This window comes from Phyllobates terribilis, unplaced genomic scaffold (assembly GCF_046119375.1).
Source record: "Phyllobates terribilis strain yellow unplaced genomic scaffold, ASM4611937v1 Scaffold_4__5_contigs__length_816908805, whole genome shotgun sequence".
NCBI lineage: Eukaryota > Metazoa > Chordata > Amphibia > Anura > Dendrobatidae > Phyllobates > Phyllobates terribilis.
In genome coordinates this window covers 536,097,207-536,111,703 of record NW_027362764.1, presented here as the reverse complement: position 1 = coordinate 536,111,703, position 14,497 = coordinate 536,097,207, and the positions used below count along the sequence as shown (strand labels likewise).

At 42.8% G+C, this 14,497-nt stretch overlaps 1 protein-coding gene across 3 annotated transcripts in view; it reads right to left on the bottom strand.

The window, feature by feature from the left end:
* The window catches only part of DIPK1C (divergent protein kinase domain 1C), a 265,620-nt gene that overhangs the window by 234,535 nt on the left and 16,588 nt on the right, over positions 1-14,497 (bottom strand). For 2 of the 3 annotated variants that reach the window (XM_073678951.1, XM_073678949.1), the window contains exon 1: positions 5,296-5,913. The exons of the other annotated variant lie outside the window; for it this stretch is intronic. In XM_073678951.1, coding sequence (XP_073535052.1) covers positions 5,296-5,472 — 177 coding nt within the window. In that variant the 5' untranslated portion in view covers positions 5,473-5,913. Of the gene's footprint in view, positions 1-5,295; positions 5,914-14,497 lie in introns of those variants that run through there. 3 annotated transcript variants of the gene reach the window in all.

Sequence of the window (14,497 nt, the reverse complement as noted above, 5' to 3'; positions counted from 1 at the left end):
GATAATATTCATGAACTACAATCAGCTTCTAAAAAGCTTTGAGATGTAGCTTTAGTATTTTCTTTTCCTCTAAATAGAGCAAATTAAAATGTTATGGTCTCATTCAGACGTCCGTCTTTCCTGCTCGCGTTCTATCGGTCTTTCTCACAGATAGAACACGTAACGTTACAGTCTACGGGCTGTTCATATGTGACTGTTTTTTTGTGGACCTTGTGGCCATACAAAGTCACGGAGACAGGTCTGTCTTCGATCTGCATCACGGATCAAAACGACATTAAGTCTGTGGGTACGTGAAAATCACAAACAGGTAAGAAGATGGAGGTGTTGTCCATGTTTCCCCTTTGAAGACACATGTATTGTTGCAATGTATTTTGATGTGCAATGTGTTTATCAGTGTGTGTGTTATTAGTGATAGGTGGTGTTCTGCCAAGCAGCAGGGAGTCGATAGGGACGGTTAGGGTAAATAGTTAGGACTAGCCCAGAGTGGGAGGGGCTAAAGTGAAGGGGCAGAGACAGTTTCCTTTCAGGAAGTCAGATAGGGCCCAGCCTGCAGCAGAAGCAGACCTGCGGTCTGAAAAGTAAGCAGGACCGCATGACATGGGTGTCCCTGGGGTGAGTGGAGAACAGATAGTAAGATCCAGGAAAGAGGCAAGAGAAAGTGACAGAAGGTGTGAGTGATTCTCCGGAGACAGCGTCTGGGGCAGGAAACCTTGCAATGCAATACCAAGAAGGTAACGGGACAGATCAGAACAGGGAACGTGAGTGCCCCGGGCGGTAGTTCCAAGGCTTTGACATGCAGAGAAGTTGAGTAAGAGTGATAGTGGCAAAGTAGCTCCCCTAAGGGGAAAAAGGACACGGAAACGGGGGTTTAAGTACAGGACTCTCACTTACTGACTGTAGTGTCGTTATTGGGGAAAGGGAAGTTCCTGAAGTATTGTGCTGTGTTGTGGTGAAGACTGAGGACTAAGCAAAGCAGAACTGAGTCATTCTGTACAGGATGGAGAAAATGTGTATAAAGATGTTCCATGTACTAAGAGAAACATTCATGAAGTTATGCACCCGCTATCTGCTGCATATAATTCCCACCAAGTTATTGTTCAGTAATAGACAGTTTATCCTTAAGTCGTGGTCTCCCTTATTGAACTTTGCAAGACCCGATCCTGGCCAGCCAATGTCAGCCGGGGCGTAGAACACGAGCACCTCGCCCACGGTAACCACCCCATGCCATGTTACAAACAGCACACAGATGGCATCAGAATGAGTTAACTGAGAATTTGTCAGTGAGCTAACAATAATTTGTAACTCTTTTATCTGTCTTTGTCTGAGCTCCTCTCAGCTGATTTAAGATATCAAAGTTAAAGTTTTTTTTTTTTTTGGCTGAGTGTAACCTTCTGCAATGACTCTATGTCACTGTAAAGTGTCCTATCCTGACAGTGAGCAATGTACACACTGTCAAGATTGCCCTCTTTTGTTAGCTTGAGCACCCGACATATGACTCCATGTACCGTATGTGATTTCCATAGTTGCGGTCACGTGCCGGCTAGATTGTCGACCTCTTCTTTTAATCAGGAACAGATGTTAGTTGGTACTTGACCACAAGCATCGCTGAGGTTGTTCACTGTCAAGGCTTGGAAATCAGCAGTCACAGAGTGGCTGCAGAAATTTATGTTCTGTGATCATAAGGGTATGTGCACATGATCAGTAATCACTGCGGATTGGACGCAGCGCACTTGTGCTCCGTGCAAACCGCAGCAGCCAGATGTTACAGCATAGTGGATGTGGATCACCCGCGGAAACTGACATGCGTCGCGTCTTTCCAGACCACAGCATGTCAATTTCTCCAGCGGGTCCGCATGAGGAAAGTCCGTATGTGGAAAAAAAAATCATGCCGTTCATTAACATATTGAGTGGAAGCCGCCGGCGGCTTTTCTGCTGCGTCGGGGTCGCAGCAGTCTCCAGATTGTGGGAACGTAGCCTAAATCAATACACAGAAGTTCAGAAAGAGTTACATAAAAAAGATACAAATTCCTATCAGAAGGAGCTCACTGACAGATTCTCAGTTTGCTCTTTCTGCAGCTAGCAATGTGCAGGAAACCAAGGAGCCTGTAAAAGTCCCTTAAGGTGCCAATATGATTGAATATGTTTATTCCTACAGTGCCTACAAGTAGTATTCAACCCCCTGCAAATTTAGCTGGTTGACACATGCGGAATTAACTTGGCATTGTGACATTTGTACTGTAGATCAGCCTGGAAGTGGGAAATGCACTGCAGCAAATTTTTTTTTTTTTTTTAAAAAACGTTAAAAATTAATTCAGAGTGTCATTTATTATTCAACCCCTCAAACCACAAGAATTCTGTTTGGTCCCCCTAAAGTATTAAGAAGTAGTTCAGGCACCAAGAATAATGAGCTTCACATGTGTGGATTAAAGATCTCTTTTGCCAGCCTTTTCTGACTATTTAAGACCCTCCCCAAACTTGTGAACAGCACTCAGACATGGTCAACATGGGAAAGACAAAGGAGCATTCCAAGGCCATCAGAGACAAGATCGTGGAGGGTCACAAGACTGGCAAGGGGTACAAAACCCTTTCCAAGGAGTTGGGCCTACCTGTCTCCACTGTTGGGAGCATCATCCGTAAGTGGAAGGCTTATGGAACTACTGTTAGCCTTCCACGGTCTGGACAGCCTTTGAAAGTGTCCTCCTGTGCCGAGGCCAGGCTTGTCCGAAGAGTCAAGGCGAACCCAAGGACAACAAGGAAGGAGGTCCGGGAAGATCTCATGGCAGTGGGGACATTGGTTTCAGTCAATACCATAAGTAACGTACTCCACCGCAATGGTCTCCGTTCCAGACGAGCCTGTATGGTACCTTTACTTTCAAAGCGTCATGTCAAGGCTCGTCTACAGTTTGCTCATGATCACTTGGAGGACTCTGAGACAGACTGGTTCAAGGTTCTATGGTCTGATGAGACCAAGATCGAGATCTTTGGTGCCAACCACACACGTGACGTTTGGAGACTGGATGGCACTGCATACGACCCCAAGAATACCATCCCTACAGTCAAGCATGGTGGTGGCAGCATCATGCTGTGGGGTTGTTTCTCAGCCAAGGGGCCTGGCCATCTGGTCCGCATCCATGGGAAGATGGATAGCACGGCCTACCTGGAGATTTTGGCCAAGAACCTCCGCTCCTCCATCAAGGATCTTAAGATGGGTCGTAATTTCATCTTCCAACAAGACAACGACCCAAAGCACACAGCCAAGAAAACCAAGGCCTGGTTCAAGAGGGAAAAAGTCAAGGTGTTGGAGTGGCCTAGTCAGTCTCCTGACCTTAACCCAATTGAAAACTTGTGGAAGGAGCTCAAGAATAAAGTCCACATGAGACACCCAAAGAACCTAGATAACTTGGAGAAGATCTGCATGGAGGAGTGGGCCAAGATAACTCCACAGACCTGTGCCGGCCTGATCAGGTCTTATAAAAGACGATTATTAGCTGTAATTGCAAACAAGGGTTATTCCACAAAATATTAAACATAGGGGTTGTATAATAATTGACCCACACTTTTATGTTTAAAATTTAATAAAATTCAACTGAGCAACATAACTTTTTGGTTTGTAGGATTTATGCTTCTGTTCATAAAACCTACTCTCGTTTGCAGTTTGAAGGCTCTAACTTATTTGCATCTTATCAAACCAGCTAAATCTTCAGGGGGTTGAATACTACTTGTAGGCACTGTATATGTTCATCTGCATTCTTAAAGAGGAATGTAGAAAAACAACAAATGAAATACGTTTCGGACAGCCTTCATATATGTTGCAATTACCTGAGTTCATGTTCTATTCTGATCTGATCAGACTCGGTCTGAGCAAACTGATTTCTGTGACCATGATGCAGCGGCCATGTTAGTTTTCCGTGGCCACTGGATGGGAGCCCTGTGAGCCGGCTATCGCCTGCTGACATCCCCAGTGCCTCTTGTGATTTAGTAGGCCCGGTATGACATCTTGCATACGTCACGTCACCATGATGATGTTGCACCAGCCGGTAAGAGGTGTTTCGCAGAGCTGCCGTCTTGTGGCCATGGAAAACTGACGTGGCTTATAGACCAGAGTCCTGCACATGTATCCTCTCATCTCTACTGAAAACAGATGGCATGCCGAAGCCCTCCATCCTTAATAAATCCTTTTTAGCAAGGGCAAAAATGAACACGGCCGTGTGACTGTGCCCGAACTGATACCTTGGAATCCGGAGCATATAGAAGTTGAAAGGGCAAACGGAACCACTGCTTTTCTTATAAATCCACTCAAACAAAACAATCACAAGAAAACAAGAACTACATAAAATCAAGTTTGTAACCCAAGAACAGCTTCTAAAATGTTATATCACCAAAATGCTTGGGGGGTTAGTGCCTTTCATTTTACAGCAAGATTTCTATCCCAATTTATACAAGGATCTCCTCTGAGCCATAAGGGCTATACAGTGCCATCTAGTGTTCAGCAGGTGCAATTTTTCTACTTTCACTGATAAAACTTTCCAACACTTTTCATACAAAATAACCTAAAAATAGAAATAAAACAAAGAAATATAATGTCTGATCTAAATATTTACTAACACTCACATGTATTATACACATTGCCTAGTGATAGGCAATGTAGAACAAGAATCACTTTCCAATATTTGGTAATTCTAACATTTACAAATAGAGATAGATAGATAGATACTGTAGATAGCTAGATAGATAGATAGACAGACAGATAGATAGATAGATAGATACAGAAATACTGTATATAGATAGATAATAGATATATAATACATAGATAGATAGATAATAGATAGATAGAAAAATAATAGATAGAAAAATAGACAGATAGATAGATAGACAGATAGATAGATAGATAGATAGATAGATAGATAGATAGATACTGTAGATTTATCTCTCCATCTCTTAGTTCACCATTACAAACTATACCACTATAGTAAGATCAGTCACTTCTTATAGGGGCCATCAATCAATCAATTAATGAATTAAACAACCAATCAATGAAATAAGGCACAGTGAATATTGGTAAGACAGGACCATGGGGTGATAAGATCACTCTCATACATACAGGACATACAGGATAGGATCAGGGATTTGGTGGGGTCCTTGGTGGGATCCTGGGCTAATCCCAGAAACTCCAAGTAAGTTACTTATGGGAAGGAATATGTGTGAGACACTGCCATGTAAGTGATATGAATAGGCATGAGGTGGGCACAGAGGTAGCTGGTGCCCACCAGTGATGGCCATCAGGGTGCTACATACCAGTCCTGCCAGGATCTTCTTGCTCTCCTCATCATTGCAGCGATCTGAGAACATGCTCCTGTGCACAAACAGAAAAGTGCTCACGAAAATCCAGCAAGAAGCCCAGAAGAGCAGGAGGAGGACAGTGTTCTTCTTGCAGATCTTTATTCTCAGCCATTTGCTAGGGAATATTCTCATGGTAAGATCAGTGAGAGTGTGCCATCATCAGAATAAGAATTCCTCCTGCTGCCAGGGAGGACTGTGCACTGTAGATCAATGGGGAGGATGAGAGTAGCACTACAAAGTAAAGCCCCCTCAGCTTCCCAAGCCCCCAGTGCTCCCTGCATGGACCCCTCTGACTACCTCACTGTGCTGGTGCATTTTTGCAGGAAAACTGAGATGTGCTATTGACCTGAGGCCATGTAGTTCCGCCTTCTTTGTATGCTGTCAAGCAGAAATCCAACTTCCCAGGCAGCCTATAAGGCTCACACCAGAGGAGGCAGGAGATGGGAGCTGCACTTGTCCTACAGCTGAGCAGTCCTGTATAGAGATGTCAGGGAGGATGATGGATGTGGCAGGGAATCCCTGAGTCAGTGCCCACAGATGCCAGGCTGTACACTCTGCTGCCGCTGCTAGAGTATATAGGAATATACAGCTGCCTAATCTCTGCCCCTATATGAGCTAATAATCCGCCTCCATCAAGTACTCAGCTTCATTAGTGCTAACTGCAGAGTAATTACACTAAATTGTGTACAGCCCATAATGAGTAAAATGATATTTATACAGAGAGTAAATGACATCCATATTTCTTCCCAGAAGTAAGAAAGCCAAAAAGGCTCCAGGAGATGGGAGCAATGCATTAATAATTTGTGTAGCTCTATTACTGAGCGGAGCATAGCAATTTTCATACCAAACGTATCTACATGTGCACGCTTTCTAACATATTACAAGTGTAGCCAGGTCACAGGAATCACTTAAAGTTACATACATCTGTGAGTCGCGACTAACTTTACATGATGCTATGTTCTGCACAATTGGAAATAAAACAGGCTAGAAGAACACTCACTTGGCATACATCTGGTCCAGAAAAAACTATACATACATCTGTAATATACATATAGAAGAGATTTTTATGGCACAAAAACGAATGAATACACCAATTTTACCAGCCAATCCTACAATGCTCTATAGCAGTGCCAGTCTCCACAATGTCAATGATAACACACTAATAACAATGACAACCAGAGCCAGCAAAAGTGTCCACAGAGTCAGGCACAGGACAACCAGTATCAACCCCAGTGCCCATCAGTGTCAGCTCCAGTACAACCAATATCAACCCCAGTGCCCATCAGTGTCAGCTCCAGTACAACCAATATCAACCACAGTGCCCATCAGAGTCAGCTTCAGTACAACCAATATCAACCACAGTGCCCATCAGTGTCAGCTCCAGTACACCCAATATCAACCCCAGTGCCCATCAGTGTCAGCTCCAGTACAACCAATATCAACCACAGTGCCCATCAGTATCAGCTCCAGTACAACCAATATCAACCACAGTGCCCATCAATGTCAGCCACAGTACATCCAATATCAACCACAGTGCCCATCGTTGTCAGCCATAGTACAACCAGTATCAACCCCAGTGTCCATCAATGTCAGCCACAGTACAACCAGAATAAACCCCAGTGCCCATCAAAGTCACCCACATTACAACCAGTATCATCCCCAGTGCCCATCAATGTCAGCCACAGTACATCCAGTATCACCACAGTGTCCATCAGTGTCAGCCACAGTACATCCAGTATCAACCCCAGTGCCCATAAATGTCAGCCAATGTACAACCAGTATCAACCACAGTACCAATTAGTCACCCACAGTACAACCAGTATCAGCCACAGTACAACCAGTATCAGCCACAGTGCCCATCAGTGTTAGGCATAGTACAACCAGTACCAATCACAGTACCCATCAGAGTTATCTATAGTACTATCAGTATTTATTTTACTTACTGATATAACACCATCATATTCCACAGCACTTTACAGACATTATCATACGTGCCCCCATTGAGCACACAATCTAAATCAGCCATAATGCCCATCAGAGTATTCCACACTGCTCGCTATCCCCATTGCTAGCCATGGTGACCCTAAAGTTTAGCCACACAAGTCTTGCCTCCTCCAATTCGCCTGACATAAAACTCTAGGATTGTAATGAAAAAGCAAACAGAAAAATGCATTCGCATCCTGCTGGTAGCAAGCAGATAATAGCTGAATAATTTACATTTACATTACTGCTATATAATTACTATATGAGATTTTCTTACTGCACATTTTGATTAAGTTGTTTGAAGCCACATGTGAATATAAAAAAACACGTCCTTTATGTATAAGACTCCCACAAGTATGCCAGCTGTACTGGTACATTAGTAATGTCTGGTAGTCTCCGGACTCATCAGCAGTTCTAGGCTCTTATTGGCCACCATTATCTATACACTTACACTCCAGGCTGTATGTGCTGACACTTTAGGAGGTCTGGTCTGGAGACCCCTGTTGTGTTACCAAGCGATGTGACATTTTATTGAGCAAGAATAGATTTTATTTGCAGTTATGTTCTTTACAGTCAGCCTATCACTTAATGTACAGCCTGCAGCATTTTCTGTTTATAGGCAATTTTCATTTTATTGTTTACTGCCTTAAACGCCTGTTTTTGTTTCATTCTTTGCCTTTTCCTTTGCTGCTTCTATAAAGTGTTCTTCTGTCTTCCGTATGTGCATTCACATGTTGTTCCCGGATATGAAGTTACTGTTTATGCAGGTAATCATTGTGTGCTTTACTTTTATCATCTCTATTAATAAACCAGCAGCTCTTGTATATAGGCCATTGTCTGTGGTAGAACTGTCTCACATGTGCCCACTAGTAGTTGCCAGGATTCGGTGGTGTGGATTCTGCACTGCAAAACTGGAAGCTCACTGAGTGACAGGACACCGTTCCTGAGCTCAGCGCAGGGCCCCGCTCGCTGGAGCGACTCGTTCTCCCCGGCTCCTCGGCGTCATCGGTCAGAGGATTACAGTGGTGGACATATCCCGACAGGTGAGTATAAGTATTTTATTATTTTATTCTTATTTTTACACATGGACACTGCGGGAGCAGACTACTACTCCCAACATTGTTCCTTGCTTGTGCTGATCACAGCGCGAGCAAGGGACAATGATGAGGGCAGTGTTTGGCACCCGGCGCTTGGGAACAGTGCTAACTGTAGCGCTAATTCCCAGGCGCTGGTACGTGTCACACTGATGACACACGGATGTCATCCGTGTGTGTTCAGCGTGAGACATTTTGCGGACTGTGTAAAAAATGGACATGTCAGCGTGTGGAGCACACGGACATGTGCGCAGACCCATAGACTTGAATGGGTTTGCGTGTGTCAGTGTCTCCAGTACGTGTGGAAACTGTCATCACACGTACTCAAAACACTGACGTGTGAAAGAGCCCTAATACAATTCTCAGTGTTTCCATAACCCCATTCACACATTGAGGAAAAAAAACAAAGTGTGGTATGGATTTCAAATCTGCAGCATGTTCTTTCTTCTGCTGATTTTGATTGCTAATTTAACCTATTCAGTGCTTTGTGTTGAAGTATGTTAAAACCCACAGGCAAATATGGACCAAAATCCGCAAGTAAAATGTGGATTCTGTTTGCACTTACACCGGGGTTTCCATGTAAGTCTCTGAAGTACATGATTCAGATGGAACCCTCCGACGCAAGATTCCCTATAATAAGGCAGAAGGAGACACTGTGGACACTGTCTGGCCTAAAATCCGGCGGCATCCGTCTTTTTACGCATGCATAAAAGCATGGTCGGCCACAGTTTTGTGCACTTCTGAAAAGAAGGACAACGCTGAACAGAGGCTAGACTGAGTCCAGAGTAACTCTGCTACCTCCTTATACAGTAGTTAATGGAACACTCGGGGGTTTCATCTGAATCACGTCACTCTGAGATTTAGATAGAAACCCTGATATAAGTGCTCATTGTAGAGCGCAGGATAAATCTGATCCAAAATACTATGTAAAATGTTGCCAACAAAAGCTTCAACTCAATCCACAAAAAAAGCAAGTCCCCACTCAGGTCCATCATCTGTCAATGGAAATATAGGGGGCTTCCATGTTACTGGTAGTACAAAAGCTCTGGAAAAGTACTATGACTCCTCATCCCCCAGAAGAAATCCAGCAAATTCTGTTCTCTCAAATCCTAATCCCCCCCTCCCTTCTGAGCCTCAGTGTGCCTAAACCACATTTAGCATCCACATTTTTTGGCAGGGGTATAATTTACAAAATGAGGTCACTTGAATAGGCTATTCTGCTCTTCTAGCACTTTTGGGCTCTGTATATGGAGTCTGCAAATTATTCTAGGAAAATCTGTGCTTCAGAGGGCAAATAACATTCTGTCCCTCCCTAGTCTTGCCATGTGGCTAAGCAGTGCTGTACAGCCACATATGGGGTATTTCCACATTCAGCAGAAATTGTGTGACAAATTTTGGTGCTATTTTTACCCATTTCCCTGTGTGAAAATGTAAAATCTGGGGCAAAACAACATTTTTGTGGTAAAAATGTAATTATTTTTTCTTCACTGCCAATGGTATAAAATTCTGTGACACACCCATGGTGTTAATATGATCACTGTCCACTTAGATGAATTCATTGAGAGGTGTAGTTTGCTGTTCTGGCACCTCACTGGCTTTCCCAGTGGTTCTGGGCACCCATAAACCATAACAGTAAAATGTGCACTATAATATGGCGCTCCTTCCCTTCTGAGCTTTGCACTGTGCCTCAAAATTAGTTCCCAATTATGTTTTAACGTCCGCGGCCGCGACCCCAGCATGGTTCCCCTTCTCCCTTCATGCATCGACACCAGCATACTCACCGCCCTGGCCGCAGCAGGGTCCTCGTGATCTTCCTTCTTTCCTGTGCATGGCACACTGTGCTCTGGCAGCACACCTAGTCGTGTTTGCGCGCTCCCAAGCTCTTAAAGGGGCAGCGCATGCACATGGTAAAATGCCCCCAGCTAATAGCTGAGAGGCATTTAGTTAAAGTGAGCACCTGCAAGATGTATCCCAGCCAATAGATGGGAGGCATCTTGCATAAAAGGCACCCTTCCCAATAAGGAGGTGCCTGAGCAACTCCTATACTTTAGCCTTAATGGAGTTGATGTGTGCAACTGTATTTTGCCAGGTCTCCCGTCCTTAGTCTGTTAATGTTATTCCCGTATCCTGTTTTCCAATTAGTCTAGTATAGTTTGTCCGTGTTCCTGTGACCATTTTGGCACTATACTAATCCTGAAACCTCGCCGGCGGTACCTTTACCTGAATCCCTGGTCCCTGTGAGGCCAGTCCTGAGTTCATAGTCCCTGGTTCTAGAGTGGCCGGCTCTAGAACCATTTCCTTATAACTGCGTGTGAGAACAAGAACCTAACTTCAAGATCCAAGTTGTCCTTACAGTCCATCTATCTCCATATCCTGCTAGTCAGTGACTCTGGTCACGTCTCCCCGTGTCAGCGAACCCGACCCCTGGGATCAGCAGCTGCAGTATCGGCAACTGTCTAGGAGTGGTACCTGGCGGCTACTTGCAGCCCAGTCTGTCTCCACCATCAGGAGCTCCAGTGAACACTTGGTAGCCGCTTAGCTGTACCTTTTCCTAGGCAGGCCTGACCCTGTGGCACAGTGGGTCCACTACCACGTGCACCACCTGTGAACGTGACACATGTAGGGTATTGGCGCAATCAGAGGAAATTGCACAACAAACTGAGAGTTCCATTTTTTCCTATTAGCCAATATACAAAATTAAAAATTTGGTGCTAAAACAACAATTTAGCAGTAAAAATGTAAATATCCTCTCTTCACCGCCAAATGGTATAAATTTCTGTGTGGCACATGTGGTGTCTCACTGCATCCCTGGATGCATTCATTGTAAAATGAGGACACTTATGGCGCTTCTTCCCTTCTGAGCTTTGCACTGTGCCTCAAAAGTAGTTTTCCACCACATATGGTGTATTGGCTCACTCAAGAGAAATGGCACAAAAATTGCACAATGTATTTTCTCCTGTTACCCTTGTGAAAATAAAAAATTTGGGGCTAAAAGCATTTTTGTGGGAAAAATGTGATTTTTTTTTTATTTTCACGGCTCTACATTATAAATTTCTGTGAAGCACCTGGGAGTTCAAAGTGCTCAACACACATCTAGATAAGTTCCCTGAGGGGAAAAAATGGTGTCACTTGTGGGGGTTTACACTGTTTAGGCACATCAGGGGGGTCTTCAAACGCGACATGACGTCCGCTCTCGATTCCAGCCACTTTTGCGTTCAAAAAGTCAAACTGTGTTTTTTCCCTTCTGAGCCCTACCATGTGCCCAAACAGTAGTTTTCCACCACATATGGGGTATCAGTGTACTCAGGAGAAATTTCATAACAAATTGCATGGTGCATTTTTTCCTGTTACCCTTGTAAAAATAAAAAAATTGGGGCTAAAAGACCATTTTTGTGGGGAATAATGTGATTTTTTATTTTCACGGTTCTACATTATAAACTTCTGTGAAGCACTTGGGGATTCAAGATGCTCACCACACATCTAGATGGGGTCACTTGTGGGAAATTTCCACTGTTTAGGCACATCAGGGGCTCTCCAAATGCGACATGGCGTCCGCTCTCGATTCCAGCCATTTTTGCGTTCAAAAAGTCAAGCAGTGCTCCTTCCCTTCCGAGCCTTGCCATGTGACCAAATCATAGTTTTCTCCCAAATAAGGGGTATCAGTGTACTCAGGAAAAATTGCACAACAAAAATTTAGGTCCATATACTCCTGTTACTCTTGTGAAAATAAAAAAATTGGGGCTAAAGGAACATTTTTGTGGGATAAATGTGATTTTTTATTTTCACTGCCCTACGTTATAAACTTCTGTGAAGCACCTGGGGGTTCAAAGTGCTCAACACAGATCTAGATTCATTCCTTGAGTGGTCTAGTTTCCAAAATGGGGTTACTTGGGGTTTACACTGTTTAGGCACATCAGGTGCTCTCCAAACGTGACATAGTATCTGCTCTCAATTCCAGCCATTTTTGCATTCAAAAAGTCAAAATGAGCTCCTTCCCTTCCGAGCCCTGCCATGTGCCCAAACAGTACTTTTCCCCCACATATGGGGTGTCGGCGTACTCAGGAGCAATCGCACAACAAATTTTGAGGTCCATTTTCTCCTGTTACTGTTGTGAAAATAAAAAATTTGAGGCTAAATTAAAATTTTACTGAAAAAAATTAAAATGTTAATTTTTTCTTTCAACATTGCATTAGTTCCTGTGAAGCACCTTAAGAGTTAATAAACTTCTTGAATGTGGTTTTGAGGGGTGCAGTTTTTAGAATGGTGTCACTTTTAGGTATTTTCTGTCATATAGGCCCTCCAAAATCACTTCAAATGTGATGTGTGTCCCTAAAGTGGTTTTGTAATTTTGGGGGGGAAAATTAGAAATCGCTGATCAACCTTTAACCCTTCTAACTTCCTAACAAAAAAAATTACGTTTCAAAAATTACGTTGATGTAAAGTGGACATGTGGTAAATGTTATTTATTAACTATTTTATGTGATATAACTCTGGTTCTAGGGCATACAAATTTAAAATTTGAAAATTGTGAAATTTTATACATTTTCTCCAAATTTCCGATATTTTCACAAATAATTGCAACTCATATCGAACAAATTTTACTACTATCATGAAGTACAATAAGTCACAAGAAAACCATTTCAGAATGACTGGGATCCGTTGAAGCGTTCCACACTTATTACCTCATAAAATTACACTGGTCAGATTTAAAAAATGAGGCTTGGTCATTAACGTACAAAGTCGCTCGATCCTTAAGGGGTTAAGCGATCCAATCAGCAGAAAAATTAGCGTTTTCCTGATCACCGACATGTTCACACAGGTCAATGATCAGGAATGAACATTCTTATGAGTACTCCTTTGCCATTTATCAGCTCATGTGAAAGAGCCTTAAGTTTCCTGCCTTGTAAATAAAATGCCAGCACTACACTGAAAACTACGAATGATCGAAGGAAATATAACAGTACATTCTAGTACAAATATCTGTACAATTTGGGCTCTTTGAGAGGCATGATGCCACCCATATGGGCACAGCTGTGTAGAATATTATCAGACTTCATACAAGAGGAACATCTTTTTTCAACTACTATATTTTTATTTTATTCAGGTAAATGTTCTATGACCTGTGGCTCTCCAGCTGTTGTGAAATGATAACTTGCAGCACAACCCAAAAGCCAAATACACAAATTCTTCAGTTCCATCTGTCATATGAGTTTCCACCATCAAAATGAGTGTCATTACCACACCTCTAACTTTTACTAATCCATCCTTTCCTCTCTACTACGGAAGGATAATAAACTGATTAAAAATTATTTTACATGCATTATTTTACTGGTTAGACTACTGGCCAGAAAAGACATTGTCAATGAAGAGCTATTATTACTTCTGATAGTCAGAGCCAGGTCATTTCTCAGTAATTAGTTGATGGAGATACGTCTCACTGTGTATGGGCTCCTTTATTTTGCGTCTGCAAAAAACTTGACCACAAATGTCCTTCTGGTACGTCTACACAGTAGTTTTGATGGATTCTGCTCCAAAATCCCCCTCAAGAATAACTAGAAATACTCTTAGACCACAGCCCCACTATCAGTATTTGGTCAATATTTTTTCTCAGGAGTGGGAGCCAAAAACAGGAGTGCGTGATAAATGCAGAATTGGTGACTTGTTTCTATTATACCTTTTCTCTGATTGTTCCTCACCTGGTTTTGGCTCCCACTCCTGAGAAAAAATACTGACCGAATACTGACCAAATACTGTTAGTGGGGCCGTGGCCTTAAAATAAGATTCCTATTGATTTCAACAGGAAAACCAGATTGCTTTTTCCTAGAGTGTGAGTTTTTTTCTGCAGAAAAGAAAGGAATGTCATATCACTTCTTTGATACAGATTCAGGTAAGGAAGTAAAGGCTCAAAGTTTGCGCATTAGGGTGTTACTGTTAATTAAAGCATACACAATGCATGAAAACTGTTCTGAGTATTTTAAGTTTGGATCCAATTATAAATAAACTAGTAAAATATGCATATAGAAGGTTCCTCAGTACATAGACACACTTGATGCAGGAATGTTAGCTACTAGTGTCACTTC